At 40.6% G+C, this 19639-nt stretch overlaps 1 protein-coding gene across 1 annotated transcript in view; it reads right to left on the bottom strand.

The window, feature by feature from the left end:
- Positions 1-19639, bottom strand: part of sntg2 (syntrophin, gamma 2) — a 104988-nt gene that overhangs the window by 16540 nt on the left and 68809 nt on the right. The window contains exons 10-14 of the mRNA XM_037747109.1: positions 14081-14210; positions 10749-10787; positions 9836-9952; positions 1698-1769; positions 1157-1366 (exon numbers count right to left, since the gene is read on the bottom strand). Coding sequence (XP_037603037.1) covers positions 1157-1366; positions 1698-1769; positions 9836-9952; positions 10749-10787; positions 14081-14210 — 568 coding nt within the window. The remainder of the gene's footprint in view (positions 1-1156; positions 1367-1697; positions 1770-9835; positions 9953-10748; positions 10788-14080; positions 14211-19639) is intronic.

Genomic DNA, 19639 nt, shown 5'->3' with positions numbered 1-19639 from the left:
TTATAGTGTTGTATCTAATGCTCTATGTAATGTTACATGTTAAGTATACGTCATGGGGATGGATATCATCATCTAATTTGTTAATTTAATGTCTGATATTGTGTGTTGTATTGTCATGTTAACTTAAAGGTGCTCAACTCGAAATTCTGAGAATATCCATTGCCTCCACACAGCTCTCGGCTAATGGTGCTGACGGCTCTAACAGTGCAAACAACGGCAACAGTGCTGACAAAGCTAACGGTAGCCCCCTTCACACAGAGATTCCACAATACTGCCGTGAAGAAGATCCGCTGTTACGCCTCCGGCTTTGCTTTTTCACACCGAACCAAACAACAACGGCATAATGGCGCCCCGGTGAGTGATTTTAGATAGCACGCCGGGATCTGCGGAGCAAAAGGGGGCTTGACGTTAAACATAACAGCGATATCATCTAGTGTTTAAGGGGTTAAGGTTTACCGAGGGGGGAACATGAGGGTGAGCGCTATGTTTCAGAGATGACGCCGTCGGTCGGGGCGGCGTTATCAGCTGTAACCATTGCATTAGCATAGTGCAGAGCAGCGGACATGAGCTAGCCAGTAGGGCTCGCTCACATGCATTAAAAGGCATGGGTGGCCGGCCCAGCTATGTCAACAAAGCATTGAGAAGGTTGGATTACAACACACACAGAGGGAGACAGATTTCATTCTCTGTTCATGTAGACATTACTCCTCTATATCTTTACATAGCAATTTGCTGCAACATTAATGCTCTGGATATCACATAGAGAACCTTTAATGGACTTGCGCAGCATTGGACACAAGACCAGGAACACTTACAATACACCTAAATGCAATTCAATACAATAATTCTGAAATAAATACCTTTGAATGTTCCATGTCATATTTTGTATGCTACTTATCTGCCTCGTGGCTCTAAAAAAAACTAACTTGAAGCACACAAAGTGGTGCCTTGGTCTTAATTTCAACACACATCAAACGCTTCATGTGCTCTTTGAGGTTGGGGAAAAGGTGTTGTGAGAGGCTCTCCTGCTCTGAGAACTCATTTAATCCAAGCAGTATCCAGCAAATTTGAAAAACCCGACAACATCTAAAAAACAGGTCGGCTTTTAAAGTTTGGCGACAGAAAAATGTGCCATGTTATATATGGAAATACTCACTCGTATTCGCTGCACCTCCAAGAAGACAGCTCTTTGGAAGGACTTCTCCCAGATAGCCAGGTCCGTGGCCAGCTCTACCCTGAAGGTGTGGCTCTGGCCGTGGCCGACCAGAATACTGAAGCACAGGGACTCATTGTCCTGCTGCTCAGGCGAATGCTCGAGCCCCAAGTAGAGCCTCGCCTGGAGCCAGCAGTCCTCTGCCATCCACAGCTGTGACACAAAATTTTAATTATTACATGTCGGGAGGGGTAGATTTTGCTGTCGGGTCACTTTTTTTAATTGTGTAACTCAGTGGGTGGAATGAAGGGTAAATTCCTTAATTCTCAAGTTAAACAAAGAAACTTTCACTTTATACATTTCCTGGTTTGTGGATTCAGAATAAAACCTCAGATTCAGGAGAGCCCTGTTTAGCAGGCTCCCTGAAACACTATTCTATCTGATAAAAAGAGAAAAAAGCAGCCATCTCTACTGAGATGAAAGCTGCAGTGATCAAATTTTGAACATCCCCGATGCACATCACAGCATCCTGCTCTTAACATACCTTGTGGACCTTGAAAAGAACCTCATAGAGGTTATATGTTGTTTCAGCTTGTCCCCAGTCAGCAGCGCTGATCTGAAGAAATAAACATAAAGGAACGTGAGATGAAGAGGCAGCATATCAAAACAAGCTTTTTCTGCACTAGTTAGCAGCACCTCCTTATGCAAATACATAATGCAAATGAAAGCTAGGCAGGTGGCTTAGTTGTGTGAATGGCTGGATGACACTGCCAGTGTCAGGGAACAAAATGGATTTATCCTGTTGCACTTAGAAGAATTTACATGAAAGAAAGTAACACAAAGACTAGGGTATCCCAATGGTGTAGTAAGTACAGAAATGTAGAGACACACAGTACTGTTGTAGTAACACGACAACCAAATAGCTCAAGGAGAGATACACTCATTTAAAGATCCCATATCACATGATTTTTTTACTATAGAGTGACAGTAAAACTGGAACTTCCAGGTTTCGTTTCAGAAATAAGAAAATTAAAATCATCAAATCATTCAAAATCACATTGACATTTGTAATAAAACAAATCTAATAAGAATCCCGAAGACATTTGACATGTCATAGGAGAAAAAAACACAGGTGTAAATAATAAAATTGATGGCTGAATTCCTTTTAGCTGCTTCAGGTTAATGGTACTGGTATCTTGCATGCGGGTCACTGTCACAGTCGTGCTTACTGGGGCACTTGAATAGAACAGGGCCATTGTTAATGTTACAGTACAACACAGTCTCACGGCAGGTTGTGAAGCAGTCACAAAATGTAATCTATTTGATTGGTAAACGTTGACATGAATTTCCCCTTTTATTTCGTGATGCTCAATACGACTTTCAACAACATTTTTCATGCGTTTTTCCTGCGAATGCCCAGCAACATGTGATGCATGTGTCAATTTCTACTCCAGTCTTTTCAAAATAAAACTACTTAGTTAGGTTTAGGAAAAGATCAACTTGGTTAGGCTTAGGCAACAAAACTAATTAGTTAACTTTAGGAAAAGATTGCGGTTTGCCTTAAAATTAACTCCGGAAGGGCCGTAACTATACGGAAGTTAAGTGACAAATTAATCAACGCTGACTTCTGGTTTCACACAGGACACTAACAGCAGTCTCCTGGGTGAAAGTCCAGTGTTTTTTGACCCCACCATCCACCCCGACCTTCTCCGTATCTGGTGTTCGCGCTTTTTATACTTCCAGGTCCACATTGCGTGGGTTACATATGAATTGCTTTGTGCTGACCATCACGAAAAAAATGGTAAATTTGTGTCTATGTACATGAATCAATGCATTCAATTTCGTGACTATTTCACGAACTGCTTTGCAACTGGGCTGTACTGTATTAGTAACACCTATGCTTTTCCTTCTATGACAAGTTATAAAAAGGTCTGCAGCGAAAAAGAACTATGAGGCAACTCCATGAGTGATTGCCAGCTAGCTCTGACAAAATCCAAGCAGGACAGAATTTTTTTTCTTTAGACTGCAGAAATTAGTGGTGATGTCACCAAGTAACACATTTTGCATAATACCTGCCTACAGCGGCTAGTTTGGCACACACTCAAACAAAGCTAGTTAGAGCGGAGCTGGAGTGGATTCCAAAGAATTCCGTTCGGCTTACCAATCAGAACAGAGTGGGCAAGCTGACCAAATAGAACAGACCGGGCTTTTTAGGGGTCGGGGGCTCAAACAGAGCATTTCAGACAGAGGGTGAAAAGTGGTGCTGCAGCACAACCGGTATGAGAAAAGTAAAGCATTTTTTTGAACATTAAAGCATGTAAACATGTTCTAGTAGAGACCCAAAATACAAGTATGCACCTGAAAATGAGCAGAATAGGTCCTCTTTAATTTTTCTTATTAACCTGTACGAGTAGTAGTTACTGTTTTTGTATGCATGTCACAGGGCCTATGTTTATAATACATTTACAGTAATGTTTGTATCGTAAATATATGCATTTTTGAGATCTTTTAGAGATTTTGCATTTTAAAAATAGTAATGTAAGTTTTACAGGGTGAATGCAGCTTTCACAGTACCAAAGTTACGTTTTTAAAACCCAGGTCTTAGGTTCACAGACATGGATCAGATAACCATATCTAGTTAAGGTGTGAAGGGATTATTTAAGTGGTGCTTCAAATATCTCTAGGATAAAATGAATGACTATGCTACAAGTTTGCAGCATGCAACACTGAGCAAATTTTTTTTTACATAGCATGCATTGCACACTAACTAGACGGACAAGAGGCTACTCAGTAGCTTTCCTTTTCCAGGGCGTGTTTCATTAAAGCACATGCACTAATGCTATCCTGATACATATTCAGGTCCTCTCTACCGCAGGGATACTTCCATATTTCAAAAAAGCCGGTGGACAGGTCTGGCATTTCAACTGCCCACCAGCTGCATAATGCTTCCAGTTCATGGGACCATAATTTCAACAACAATACATCCATTATGTTAAATACAATCCGTTAGAATTGTGGCTGCTGACTTCTCTCACCAACACCTCGTCAACGTGATTTGTTGGTCCCGTGTGGTTGGTCTGTGTCAAGCAAAGCAATATGTTTCATTTTTTTTAAACTGCTCTGCATTCTGATAGACTTTACTGCTGCTCACACCTGCTCCCATCAGGCTTTAGTTATGTTTTTTTGTGAAGTGAAGTACTGACTTCACAGACTTTAGTCTCTGCATCAGAAAAAATTCTCTCTTTGCCCGTGGCATGTTCAGCTTAGAGGAGACATCAGAGACATTTCCTGCAGCATTTAGACAAACTTCTGTACCATACATGGTCCATTAAAGCTAGGGTCGGTAATGTTGAGAAACTAGCAAGATTAAAAAAAGACTATATATATATATATATATATATATATATCTATATCTATATCTAACCAAAATACCCAGTGCAGTGTTGCTCTTTTCCAATGAAAGTAGCTAGCAGCTCTAGCTCCAAAAGACCCTAAATCTAGCGAGAAAGCTGCCAAGTCAGCAACACTGACAGTTACGTAACGCCGTAAACAACAAGCAATTAAAGATAGGTTCGACGATGTTGGAAAGCTAGCATAATTTGAAAGAAGCATCGCCTCAGGAGCTAATTCTAAACACACCCCCTCCTTTCGGGGCTCCTTCCAATGCAACGCCCCCCAGACACATGCATGAGCACCGCCGCATCGCAACTACTTCACAGACACAGAGCGGAGAGAGGACCTCAACTCAACAACGCTACCTCATGACAAGTAACCGCGGCAGCGCTACTGAGTTTTCTCTTCCATTCTCCAGTACACTTGCGGCGGCGACGCGCTTTGATTTCAGGCTGCTGCACGCCGAGGGTAGAGTACGAGCAGGGAGGCATGTGATTGGTTCTTTCCAAGTGGACCGCGAGGCAGTGATTGGTAGATGTTTTTACAGGATTCCAGCAGCTACAGATGATGTCTCTTTTCCGTTCCTTTTTCAGAGCTCATAAGTAATGGATCGCTGTCGGGGTGTAAAGACCATTTCAACCAATGTAACAAATAGTGTATACTGGATAACATCGTCAACCCTGCCTTTAACCTAATATTTTTAGACTGTGGGAGGAAACCGGAGCATCCGGATTAAACCCACAGATGAGGAGAACATGAACTCCTCACAGAAAAGTTTGCCGTGAACCAGAACCTGGCTCTGAGGCATCAGTACTAACCACTGAAATATGGAAATAGAAGAATAAGACATTTAAATGATTTCAAACATCCAATTTATTTTTTTCCAGAGCATTTGATATATTGATTTCGGGATGTAAAGAGAATCAGAACACAAATTATTTTTTGAAGAACACTACCACCCCTGGCTTTAAGGCCATTCCGTTATGCTAACAAGTGTCTTTACAGAGATGTGGATGCAGATTTAGAAAGAACAATATTTATCTAAAGCAGATTACTTACAACTGAGTATGCACATTAGTAAGATTTGTTGAACAAATGGCTATTTAAATCCAACAAGAGTTTGGAAACTTTGTACAGTAACATTGATAACTGAAGTCCCTGGAGGAATGCAGGCATCACTCACAATGCTGTTGAAAAATCTCCAACATTGATAGTTTCCTCTTTGCTGTGGCGATGCCCCTAGCAGAACGAAAGCCGGCCCGCCTCCACACGGGCCTGTTTGATGGTATCAACAAGCTCAGTTTGAGAGTCTCCGCTTAAACGACTCGTGTCGCTGCTATGGAAACCATCAGCTGGAGTTAGCATCTCAAATCTTGTTACGCAGCAAGAAATGTAGACGGGGGAATTGCCAATATGTGCCGAACGGAGAGCCGTCTTATTCTGACACAGAGGAAGTCATCTGTGAGCCCGTGTTGGAGACTTGAGCACATTAGGGAATATAGAACTCAAGATGCAATGCGGTCCACAGCAGGCACATAACCCATGTTCACTTACGTCACTCAGTGAGTTGCATCAAGCATCCACATTATCCTGGCGAGATGAGGCTGTGTCAGTGACATGTCAAAGTGCAGGGTTGGCAGAATTCTCCAGAGGAAATGGACCACTGGCTCAGAAACAGCTGGCCGACCCTCTTAGCTCTGTGTCACGGAAGATCCATCTTACAGGAATAGTTTGGCATTTTGGGACATACGCTTATTTGCTTTCTTGCTGTGAGATTGAAATAAGATCAACACCACTCTCATGTCTGTCTGGTAAATATGATAGTCAGTAGTTCGGTTAGCTAAGCTTAGCAGAAAGATTGGAAAACAGGTTATATCTTGATTGTTTCTTCTGTACAAAAACTTAAGTGTAAAAAAAGTCAACAACTGATTTTATGGGAGATTACTTGCCAGACAATCTCTTGGCCTAGCACAGTAGCTTCTTCGTCTTGTTGTCACCATGAGGTTGCCAGGCAACCAGCGGAGACTGCAGGAAGTTACTTTGCCCAGTTTTGCTAAGCTAAATTATCCATCTGCAGGCGGTAGCTTTATGTTAACAGTACAGAAATTAGAATGATCTCCTCATCCAACTCTCAGCAAGAAAGCAAATAAAAATATTTTAAAAATTGTCTTAATATTCTCTTAAACTTATAAAATAATCCGATTAGACTCTCGGAAAGCAAAAAGCTAAATCGTCATCAGACGATAGCCGATGGGTTCAGAGATTGCATTTCGGCCAATGAGTTCAGCCTCTTTTGCTCTCCACACTGACCATTTACCTCCATGCAACCAAAGCCTGCTCAAACATGACTGGTCAATACTACTCGGACTACAAACGGACTACAAACGGAAACCAGAATGCTTCCAATACCAAAATCTTGTGCCGTTGCCTGCAGATTCTGCATTCATATGCATGATATCCATTATATAGAGATTACACTGGAAGCAGCATCATATCCTTGAGATACTGAATAACATCTTTCAGGGCATCCATCACTGTTCTGCTGTCACTGTCGCCATAAGGGTGAGAGGTCCCTCTTGAAAGACAAGGCCCTCAAAATATTACAGTTCATAGAACCTCACAGAGAGTGATAGGAAACACGTGGGAGTTGTAACAGGTCACCAAAACACACAGTCTGCTCTTATTGTGCAGCTTAGAACATGATTGAAAACCTGCTGAAGACAAAAGTCTGTTTTGGGAACCTTCAAAACAGAGAAGATGAGCCACAACAGCTTGTCAAACAGTGTTAAAGTATGACGAAAGCTCTCCAACGGGAGGAAGGACAGACCAACAGAGACCGAACAACTCATAATGTGCACAGCCCACCTTGGCACAACAAATCACAGCGTCCAGAGAGTAAACATGATTAACCTGCGGAAACACCTGCCAAATGAAGTAAGAAGATGAAAGAGGCACACTCTGGACTACAGTGTTTTTTATACTAATGGGAGCTTATGTCATATCGCAAACAAACACAGCACAAAAGGCTAGATTTCCTTTGTTCACGAGCCCTGGCAGTCAGGCGGAAACCATTTTACGCTGATACTGGACCTGTATTATATATCATCAGTTGGCCACTTTGGATTTCTCTCACACCACTTGTAGATGGGACGCATTTTCTAAATTATACAGTGAAGTTTTTGGTTTCATTGCGCATTTGATCTGTTCATCCCATTTTAACAATACAGAAGAATATCATTTAGGCAACATACTGTGTCTCAGAGGCTTTCTGAGAGGCTAACCCTAAAAGGATTTAATTAAAGTTGTATTGGTGCCAGTGGAGAATATTAAGTATCTCATTGTACAAAACTTGCAGGCTCAGAGGCTTTTCCACCCCTGGCAAGAGTACAAATTGTGATGTCCTCACTGAATATGTTTTGGGCCAAAAAACAGTCAAATGTAAACGCAATGAATATTGGATATATTGTATAATATTGCCCATCATAGGCTATAGTCTAAAAATATAAGTAGTGGCATACCGTAAGCATGCAAAGACTCATTAAGCTCATTACAAAAACTCATTATACATGTGTTGTAATCACATTTAATTATTGAGGCTATAAAATCCTTGAGGGCATTCATTACTGTGACTGTGGGAACTTTGATGATGAGCTGCATCTTGCACCTTCTGTACAGTGGAAGACACTGTTTTGAAATTCAGCGAGGACAGAATGCAACCAAAAAGAGTGATTGTGTGACATTAAAAAGGTTTTTAGCAGGTTTTAGCAATATTTTCTATAGTTGCAACAGCAAGAGTACTATTATACTATTATATAATTTCTATAGCTCCAAGACTAGTAAGTGTGTAGTGTTTTTTTAATTATCCAGCTGAAAAACCAAGCCCATTGTTACCAACTCTTTTCCAATGAAAGGAGCTGGTTATCATTAGCTGCTAACTAGCTCCAAAAGTCCCTAAATCTAGTGGGAAATCCCCAAGTCGGCAACACTGACAGTCCATCCCTTCAGGTCTTCCTACAAAGCCACTTCCCCACTATTATTATTACAAATATAAACATATCATAATGAATACGAATGGCGAATATGGCTATTGTTAGTACTCGTAGCTGCCACACGAGCACTTTGTGGAAGACTCCAGTGACGCGCACTGAGTGCACGGGCTGAGTGCTTGCAGACTGGCAGGTAGGTTGATAGACAGGCAGGTAGCCCGTCCAATCATTTCATTCGGGCCAGATGAAATGATTGGACGGGTTTATTAAAGTCCTGCGACACCCATAAATAAAAAAAAAATGGTTCTAAAATCTTTACCAACCATAGTGTACAACCCTTGTTTCACTGCCAGATAATCACCAGCCATGATAAACAACAAATATAAATACATCACCGGTTACTGCCTGTCTGTCTTCTCTTACTCAATTATAACTGAAGCATACAGTATTTTACAGATGCTGACAACTTGTTTAAAAACACAGCCCATTCAGCACACTGGGGGACAATTACTGTACAGAATAGTGAGAAGCAGCATAAAGTCTAACTTACATTCAGAAACTATTTCAAATAGTGCCCAGAACACATTCTTATGCTGAGCTGAATCCACAGTTTTAAAGAGGACCTATTATGCAAATTTTCAGGTTCATACTTGTATTTTTGATTTCTGCTAGAACATGTTTACATGCTTTAATGTCCAAAACACGCTTTACTTTTCTCATACCGGCTGTGCTGCAGCACCTCTTTTCACCCTCTGTCTGAAACACTCTGTTTGGACTCCTCCCCCCACCCTCTGCTGAAAAGCCCAGTCTGCTCTGATTGGTCAGCTGGCCCACTGTTGTGATTGGTCAACCGAACCAAACTCTTCGGACTCTGCTCCAGCTCCGCTGTAACTAGCTTTGTTTGAGGGCATACCAAGCTAGCCACTAGGGCAGGTATTATGCAAATGTGTTACTTGGTGACATCACCATGTTACGGAAGAAAGGACAGGACAGCAAGTTATTTCAGGCAGTTCAGGAGCAGTGTTTCTGTGGGGGAAAGTAACTCCCTTTGGTGTGGACTTTGGGCTTTCTAACTTTGCAGACCTTTTACATGCACAAAAAAAAACTATATAACACACTAAAGGAACGGAAAAAAAGCACAAAAGCATAATAGGTCCTATTAAATCATTTACCGCAGTTTGAGTGCAAGTTATGTGATAAGCTAAATTGTTTTGGACAAAATCATTTCAAATGAGCTTATAAACCAGGTCTGAATGAGAAATTAAAAGTGTATCAAATCGGAAAGTGAAAGAAGACAAGTTACCGGGGGGCTTCTGAAGATATAAAAATATGGTCCTCTCAGTGCCAGGAACTTGAACGCTGAAGTTCTACCAGCGGCGCTACCCTCGGGGCTTTCACTTGCCCAGCCCATGTGAACAATCTGCAGAGATGTAGAGGATGACATTTACACAAGTTTACTATTAGATAAAAAAGTTTAAAAAAATATACACCTAGACATCTTGCTCAGTCAACAGACCAGAATAGCAAAATGTGCACAGTCAAAGAGGTTGAGCTAAAGAACTACAGTGAGGCATCTTTGACGGGATACATTTATAAGACACCCCGCTGTACAGTGGTGCTGCAGTCTCAGCTGCAACGCAACGATTTACCTTTTATCTACCTCAGATTGACTCGGGATGTTTCTCTGCTTTCCTCTAAGCAGCATATCTGTACTGTATGTACTGTGCCGCTTCATCTGCTACACTCTATCTATACTATATCTTGTGATGAATAATGCACATCAATTTCTACATGCTGGTCTTGGCTCCTTCGCGACCATCTGACTGAAGTGTTCCAAAATGTTTCCAAGCTGTTCATTGCCCTGTGGATGAATCTAGAGCTGCCAGGACAGCTGCGGTTATATGCAGATGATGCGATTCTGTACACCTGTATAACATTCCCTGCAAAGAAGGCTGTGAGGTAACAGCCTAAACAGGGATCGCCAGCAAATCCCTTTCAGACATCAATGTTTAAGTCCATGATACTTCAAGGAAAATGTTTATTCTGGCCTCTCACAGCGTTCTCTGTCTGTATCTCTACTAGCACTATCAAATCAAAAAGGTATACTTAGAACTGCCAGCAGTGATATACTGTAAAGTGACTGTTGTGCTCGCTATTATTTATCTGGTTTAAAATATGTTGGACTGGTGTGTTGAGTTAGGCCAGTGTCAGCATACCTGATCATCTGAAGAGCAGTATTTGTTGACGATCTTTATCTGTGAGAGAAATAAAAACAACAACATTCCATGACAAATACAGTTACAAAAATGTATTAAATATATTACATAAGGTATCCCGACCCCTTAATGGGGGTTTCCACACAATTTTTTGTTTTGTGTACATAAATCCGTACAGGCTAGTATATGAATTAAGCCCCTTATTGTTCAATGCAAGATGGATACAAATGCCACATAGATTTTTATACTGTATCTATGAATTACTGTCTGTTTTTTGCCGTCCAGTCTAGACGAGTCACATTCATAACGTTACATTTTTTCTAAGTGAAAGGTTTGACGGCATATTTAGCATGCTAGCTGTGCAACACAGAGTGCATATAGTGGTTCATACGTCTTAACAAAATATTTCACAAAATTGATGAATATGCCAGTTTCAGTTTGATAATTCACTAATTCAGACAGTGCATACATTTTGTCTGTTATCTGTCACAAAAGTAAAAAAAAATTCAATGTACTTGAGGCAAATTACTGACCAAAACAAAAAAGGAGTTTCGCAAAACACATAGCAAATCACGGAGGTTCCTATAGAAATTAATGAACTTCCGGGTTGACTCACATACGTACACAGAGCTATGTGGAAATGAGGCATAAAAACACCTTAAAGTGTCATAAGACACATCACACTATCGTAATTATAAATTTCAAAATCTGCACATAAATCTGCAGATCTAAAGCATAAAAGATAATTTCTTTTTTTGCTTTTTCTGTATATCCAATGAGTTTAGCTCTGGTCACCACTTGAGTTCTAGCAAGGCAACTAACAATTTTTCATCTAGATATGAAATTTCAAATGTTTGTGCCATAACACGAGTTTCATTCAATTATTTAGGTCGATAATTTAGGTAATATTAATTAGAAAAAATATAATAATTAATTGAATCTCGAGTTATGGCATTTATTTGATTGAATAACATTTTACTATTGAGATTACCAACTTAAATAACAAACAGTATAGAATTACTTAGTAAAGCAGGTTTCACTAATCCTCTCTACTTACACAGCAGCGGCTTTGCAGATTTATCGCTTCTTAACTAGATCTCACAATAAGTGATACACAAATAACGGCTACAAATATATACAGTATGACATGGTATGTCTATAAATGTTTGGAAAAAAAGCGTTTTTTCTTCATTTGAAGGTTCACAGCCAACAGAAAGAGGATGTCACACATGAAAAATGTAATGTGAAAAGCACCTTTAGGCTCCAAGAAAGTATAAAGTTAGAGTCTCAGAAACAACGTTTACCTCTTCCAAAGTGCACCTTGGAGGTGATGATGATGAAAAATGTTGCAAACCAGTGCAAAACATTTTTGAGACTGAATGGACCCCTGCTGTGTCAGCATATCACACTCAGCATGATGGCTGCTACTGTCTCGCCTCACCTCAGTTACAAAGTGGAGGTAAATTGACACCTGGAATCCTTACGTAATTAGGCGCTAACAAGATGCCCGAGTCTTTCAGCTTTAGTCTCTCTAAGAGAACATCAAACAGCATCGAGTAGTCCTCCGCCCTGCCAGATGACAGTTATCCGCATTAAAAACACATGACGGACCCCGAGGGTGTCACAGAAGTCTATTTAAAGGTTGTAGGTCATTAAAACAAAAGTTCCGCTCTCTCCCAAAGCGGGCGCACAATTACATCCTGATTGGCCATTTAGCAATCACACTCCACGTCCGTAATTAGGTGATGCAGGCATGAATTAATCACACTTTTTAAAAAAGGCAGCTGTGCAATCGACGAGCGCGGGCATACAGTACGTCTGCATCCTTACCAAAAGTGCGTCACATCATCAGTGTGATAATCAAAGTGAAATAGGAGGAAATGAGAGAGAGGGAGAAGTGCACATGCCGAATGACTACTTTGCAGTCATTAATTAGGTATGAGAGAGGCTCTTTTTTGTCAGCAGAGGGGGAGAGGTGCCACTGTGACTCAATGAGTGCTTGTCAGGAAGGGTCTATTAAACCAATGCTACTGCTGCTGCCGTCTATGTGGCTGTGAAATATCGAAAGGGGAAAATACATGGAACAACTGTGGGCAAAATATATTTATTACATGTTTCTATGTTTTCTTTATTAAGATGGACCACAAGTGGATAATAGGATAAAATCTGCATATCTGACATTTTGTAATTCCATAAAAACTAATAATCTGGCCATTGTGATTACTTTAACACATGAGTTCAATCAGATGATATAATATACCAGACTCTCTAAGAACAAATAATAAACTGGAAAACGACTATATTACACAATGGTATGCAAGTAATTAAGTTACTGTCCTAAGAGTTCAATCAAGTTTTCACATTTTTAAAATGATCACATATTAGGGCTGTCAAAGTTAATTCGATAACGCTTTAACCCAAATTCGTTTTAACGCCACTAATTTCTTTAACGCATTAACACAACTTATGATTTTATGATTGTAGCGTGCTCAGTTTTAAAGCTAGACACAAGGTACTGGCATCAAACTAGAAAATCCATTGGTACCAACCATGTCATACTAGCTTGTCGGGAAGGAAGCTAAATAACACTCCAAACTTACGCAAAATTTTGGCGAGGAAAAACTGTCATGGCCATTTTCAAAGGGGTCCCTTGACCTCTGACCTCAAGATATGTGAATGAAATCGGTTCTATGGGTACCCACGAGTCTCCCCTTTACAGACATGCCCACTTTATAATAATCACATGCAGTTTTTGGGCAAGTAGTCAAGTCGGCACACTGACAGCTGTTGTTGCCAGTTGGGCTTTAGTTTAACATGTTATGATTTGAGCATATTTTTTATGCTAAATGCAGTATCTGTGAGGGTTGTGTTGTGTTGATAATTGAGTTCCAACAATAAATATATACATCAATTTGCATAAAAGCAAGCATATTTGTCCACTGCAATGTTAATAAGAGTATTAAATACTTTACGGTTAGTCGGGATCAACTATTTTAATTGATTGACAGCCCTAGTTATCGACTTTAAAGGACCACAAGTGGACAAAATTCACTATCTGAAATGTTGGAATTCCATAAAAACTAATGATCTGGTCATTGTGATTACTTGACCATATTATATACCAGATTCTTTAAGAAAAAATAATAAACTGGAAATCGACTACTTTACACAATGTAATTAAGTTACTGTCGTAAAGGTTCAATCAAGTACTCACACACTTAAAATGATCACAAATACGTGAAAATCAAAGTATTTTTTCTTTTTACCTTCATTTTCAATAAAGACTCACGGGAAGATCCGAGCAAGTCTCTAATGTTTAGAGATGGACTTACATTCTCCTGTGTCAGGTCATTGATATTTGTAGATATTGCTTGGAGCCAGTCAGTGCTCTCTGCCGCAGTGCAAAATTGAAGAATATTGGTGCTGGCTCCATCGAAGGTGAATACTTCAAAACAGTTGGACCTGGAGGAGAGTAGAGGTCAAAATTAGACAAGCGTGGTGCAGAAGATTGAAAGACATGGTGCAAGAAAGTGAAGCTCGAGCAGCTCGTTACTTCTGTTGAGTTACTTTAGGCGCTAAGACTTCTGCATTACGTGCAGTAGAACGTCTTTCATGAGCTTGATGGGCTTTTGACAACCTAGTTCTAAGAATTATGCTCTAGAGAGGCACTTCATGAGTCCTTAAACACCCTGAGAAAGCCGGTCAGATTTGTGTGATGATATTTCTCTGATCACATCTTTTCTGCGGTAAGGTTAGAAGTGATTTTAGAATGTAATTTAATGTTCCTACAAGGTAAAAAAGCAGAGCTCGTGGCTCCAATTAAATAGGAAAAAAGAAACTCTGTGTTTAACAGTGTGGGAGTGGACATGAATATACTGGAAGTTGTAGCTGAAGTCAAAAGTGTGAAGGAATAGCTCAGCATTTTGGGAAATATGTTTGCTGGAAGAGTATTAAATGACAAGATTGATACCAGTGTCATATCTTTACAGTATATATATATATATATAAATTAAAATGACTAAATCCTGACAAATCTATTAAACAACAACTTAACAGAACTGAAGAAAGCCCCCTGCATGACATCCCCAAACGGGGTAGGAGATGTCAAAATAATACACCTTGCAGTTCAGGATGAGAAAGCGTCCCTTCACAAACCATTTACAAGAAGGAACGATGATTTTATCATTTTTACAGCACAAGTTATTTTGTATTTGGCATCATTTGGGTCCATTTTCTGGATTCCATCAGCTCCTTTAGAGTGCCTCGGGGTTAAGCGCAGTGCTTTTCTGACACAATCAAATTTCTCTCGCGGTGTTGATGAGGTCATCTAAAGAAAGATCGCACTCATCAGCAAAATGCCACACTTTTTTTGACATTTCATTTCAATTCATTTGCACGATGCTGATACATTTAGCCTCAGAGATAGTTGTCATTAAACATGGAAGCACTTTCATTCGACGGGGGTGGAGAGTTTTGCGACATTATGGGGGAAATTTGTAAAGGCTAGGAGAACATTAGTGCACATGAGAAGTGGGGAGATGTTGTCGAGGTACGTGAGGTGAAGGCTGATAAACACAAAAACAATAGACAGCGTCAAATACACAGTATGAAGAGGGAAATCCTATAAGACAGCTCCTAAACCAAACCATTCTCCCCTCGCTCACACACTGCAGCTCCTCAAGGTTAGATGTTACAAAGTCAGCACTCCTAACAAATCCTCTGGCGAGCATGACTTTCATACTGTATCTGCAATCGGCTTGTTAAAATCTTATGTTCCGCTGCCTGTGTACTGACCCAGCGGCTCTCCAGGGGTGAATTTCACTGGACTTAAAAGTTGTATTTTTTTTTTTATTAAACAACGGTGCAAATTCTTTCTGTCAGTGTGCTTGGCCAAAATTAGCTTCATGCTGCGATTTGTACGACTATAAAGCATCACTAATAGATGTTCGGGAATTCTTTTTTAAATGTTTTGTCTGGCTAAACATCTCTTCGTCGCTTTCATTGAGTATTGCAGAGATAAAGTGAGCAACTGATGGAATGACATTAGGCAGAATCCACAGTATATCCGTTAGATCCCTTTCAATTAATGCAAACCCCTTCGAGAGCACGCAGTAATGTGAGGGGGGGGATGTGAAAAGGGATGAAAGTGTGGTGAATGAAGAGCTCCAAAGGCAGAGATTAATCAAAGTGACAGACAGCTGGCGGATCAACGTCAGGAGAACACAACCCTGTCAGAAGTAGCTGCTGAAGCGCCCATCCACCTTCAGTGAGCAGGACTGAAATCCTCACCGAGAGATGGGATCTATAGGGAGAGTGATTCTTTTTTTACATCTGCAAACCGCTCCCAGCGGCACAAACTACTGCATGCTGACTCGGCAGTAATAAATCCATTGAGACGGACCAGTATCACCTGGTCAACAGGCAGGATGATACATGAAAAAATATGCACTACGGGGAGGAAAAAGTGTTTTTTGGAAGGAATCCAGCATCCAGCTGTTAGTTATAGTGTGAATGGCAATGAGAGGGAAAATGCGCCATGTCTCCTGATTAGTGAGGCGGGGATATAGGCAAGCTTTGGAGCATTTAGTTTTTTCAGCATAATTAATGACAGAGGCGTGTTTACTTTTGAAATGCAGAGATGTAAGATCAACTTTGAATCCATACCATTGATCAAACTAGTAGCACACAGCTGAAATGTAAACATGGGACAGGATCATCAAAGCCCAACATCATATTCTTTTAGTTAAAGGGGACCTATATTATGCTTTCCCCCCCTTTCTTTTAGTGTGTTATATAGCTTTTGTGCATGTAAAAGGTCTGAAGTTACAAAGCCCAAAGTCCACGCCAAAGGGAGTTACTCCTCCCCACAGAAACACTGCTCCCGCCTTTGCTTCCGTAACGTGGTGATGTCACCAAGTAACACATTTGGGCTAGCGGCTAGTTTGGCACGCCCTCAAACAAAGCTAATTAGAGCAGGGGCTAGAGCGAAGAGTTTGATTTTGTTGACCGATCACAACAAAGGAACAGCTGACCATTTAGACCAAAGTGGGCTTTTCGGGAGGGGGCGGGGCAGGAGCTCAAACAGAGTGTTTCAGGTATAGGGTGAAAAGAGGTGCTGCAGCACAGCCGTTATGAGAAAGATAAAGCGTTCTTTGAACATTAAAGTATGTAAACGTGTTCTAATAGAATCCCAAAATACAAGTATGAACCTGAAAATAAGCACAATAGGTCCCCTTTAATTTCAATATAACTGATGGCTACTACTGTATGACTGCATGCTTTTAGATAAGAAACTATTAATTTGTAAGTTTCCTTCCCTTTCAAATAGATCCATTTTGACAGCTAAAACAAAAGGCTGAGAATATCTCACTGTCAGAATGAATTGAGCTGGTCTGACACCTCAGTGTGGCCAGGAGAATCTGTGCAAAGGAAGGAAACAAGGCCTGCTCTCTGCTTTTTCACTGTCAGCTATCCATATGGCCTTGTTTTCAGACTCCTTATATATATACACAGTGGAGGAAATAAGTATTTGATCCCTTGCCGATTTTGTAAGTTTGCCCACTTACAAAGAAAGGAACGGTCTATAATTTTAATGGTAGGTTTATTTTAGCAGTGAGAGACAGAATATAAAAAACAAATCCAGAAAATCACATCATATAAAAGTTATAAATTGATTTGTATTTTATTGTGGGAAATAAGTATTTGATCCCCTAGCAAAACATGACTCAGTACTTGGTGGAGAAACGTTGTTGGCAAGCACAGAGGTCAGACGTTTCTTGTAGATGGTCACCAGGTTTGCGTACATCTCAGGGGGGATTTTGGTCCACTCCTCTTTGCAGATCATCTCCAAATCCTTAAGGTTTCAAGGCTGTCGCTTGGCAACTCGAAGCTTCAGCTCCCTCCACATATTTTCTATGGAATTAAGGTCCGGAGACTGGCTAGGCCACTCCATGACCTTAATGTGCTTCTTCTTGAGCCACTCCTTTGTTGCCTTGGCCGTATGTTTTGGGTCATTGTCGTGCTGAAAGACCAATCCACGACCCATTTTCAGTGTCCTGGCTGAGGGAAGGAGGTTGTCGTCCAACATTTCACGGTACATGGCCCCGTTCATCCTCCCTTCGATGCGGTGAAGTCGTCCTGTCCCCTTAGCAGAGAAACACCCCCAAAACATAATGTTTCCACCTCTATGGTTGACAGTGGGGATGGTGTTTTCGGGGTTATAGTCAGCATTTCTCTTCCTCCAAACACGGCGAGTCGAGTTGATGCCAAAGAGCTCGATTTTGGTCTCATCTGACCACATCACCTTCTCCCAAGCCTTCTCTGAATCATTCAGGTGTTCATTGGCAAACAGACGGGCCTGTACATGTGCCTTCTTGAGCAGGGGGACCTTGCGGGCGCTGCAGGATTTTAATCTATTACGACGTAGTGTGTTACCAATGGTTTTCTTGGTGATTGTGGTCCCAGCTGTCTTGCGATCATTAAGAAGTTCCTCCCGTGTATTTCTGGGCTGATCCCTCACCTTTCTCATGATCATCGATACCCCACGAGACGAGATCTTGCGTGGAGCCCCAGACCGAGGGCGATTGATGGTCATTTTGTGTTTCTTCCATTTCCGAATAATGGCACCAACAGTTGTCTCCTTCTCACAAAGCTACTTGCTGATGGTCTTGTAGCCCATTCCAGTCTTGTGCAGGTCTACAATCTTGTCCCTGACGTCCTTAGACAGCCCTTATGTCTTGCCCATGGAGGAGAGGTTGGAATCTGATTGTGGACAGGTGTCTTTTATACAGGTAATGAGTTGACACAGTTGTCTTTTATACAGGTCACGAGTTGAGATTCGGAGTACTTTCTTAAAGCGAGAGGACTAATCTAACCGGTCTGTGGGGGCCAGAATTCTTGCTGGTTGCTAGGGGATCAAATACTTATTTCCCACAATAAAATACAAATCAATTTATAACTTTTATATGATGTGATTTTCTGGAATTTGTTTTTAATATTCTGTCTCTCACTGTTAAAATAAACCTACCATTAAAATTATAGACCGTTCTTTTCTTTTTAAGTGGGCAAACTTACAAAATCGGCAAGGGATCAAATACTTATTTCCTCCACTGTATATACATACACACATGAACAAAAGAACAATTTCCCAGTTCCCCTCATGGATTGGATTTAAATTGGATAATCAAAAAGAAAAACTTTGAGAAAAACTATTTGTCATCCCATCTGGGAGTATATGCACTAACAAGGATTACTTGAACATTGAATAATCCTACAGCTACAACAACAACAACACGGTCTGCAGAGTCCGCATCAACATTAGATGAGAGTCAACAATACCTTCCCATCAACATTAATGATAGCTCCTTGTACTTTAGCCTGGAAATGGGAGTTATAATAGTGATCACAACTGACTGTTCCATAAGGAACGATTGGTGGCTTTATGGTACTTTAAGGAAATTTTAAAGGGGTACTACGCCCATTTTCAAAACCCATACATGTTATTCCTATGGTCTAAGACAGTCCAAAAAATATTAGTAAATATAAACAACTATCTCTCTAATCCAAAAAATCGAAATCCTAAAGTTCAAACAAGGGATGTCATCGGGTATAAAGTCTGGAGCTGCTCCAAATGAATAGGGAGAGATGTTCTAGATGACACTGATTTTGCCTCTCTTTCCACTGGAATGAAATCATTTTGCCACAAAATGTCACTGTTTTAAATCTGGTGATCAGACTTTTACAGAGACATAACACATAAATACAAATGTGAGACAACACAACATTAATTGTTTCCATGTTTCACCCCTAGCTTAAACTGTAACAAAACTACTTGGACCACATGAACCATATGAAAAATGGATGGGCACACATGTCCATTTTAAGATGAGATG

Source organism: Sebastes umbrosus, chromosome 16, assembly GCF_015220745.1.
Source record: "Sebastes umbrosus isolate fSebUmb1 chromosome 16, fSebUmb1.pri, whole genome shotgun sequence".
NCBI classification, from domain to species: Eukaryota; Metazoa; Chordata; class Actinopteri; order Perciformes; family Sebastidae; genus Sebastes; species Sebastes umbrosus.
The sequence above is the reverse complement of the archived record's forward strand: the minus strand, read 5'-3'. Positions and strand labels throughout refer to the sequence as shown.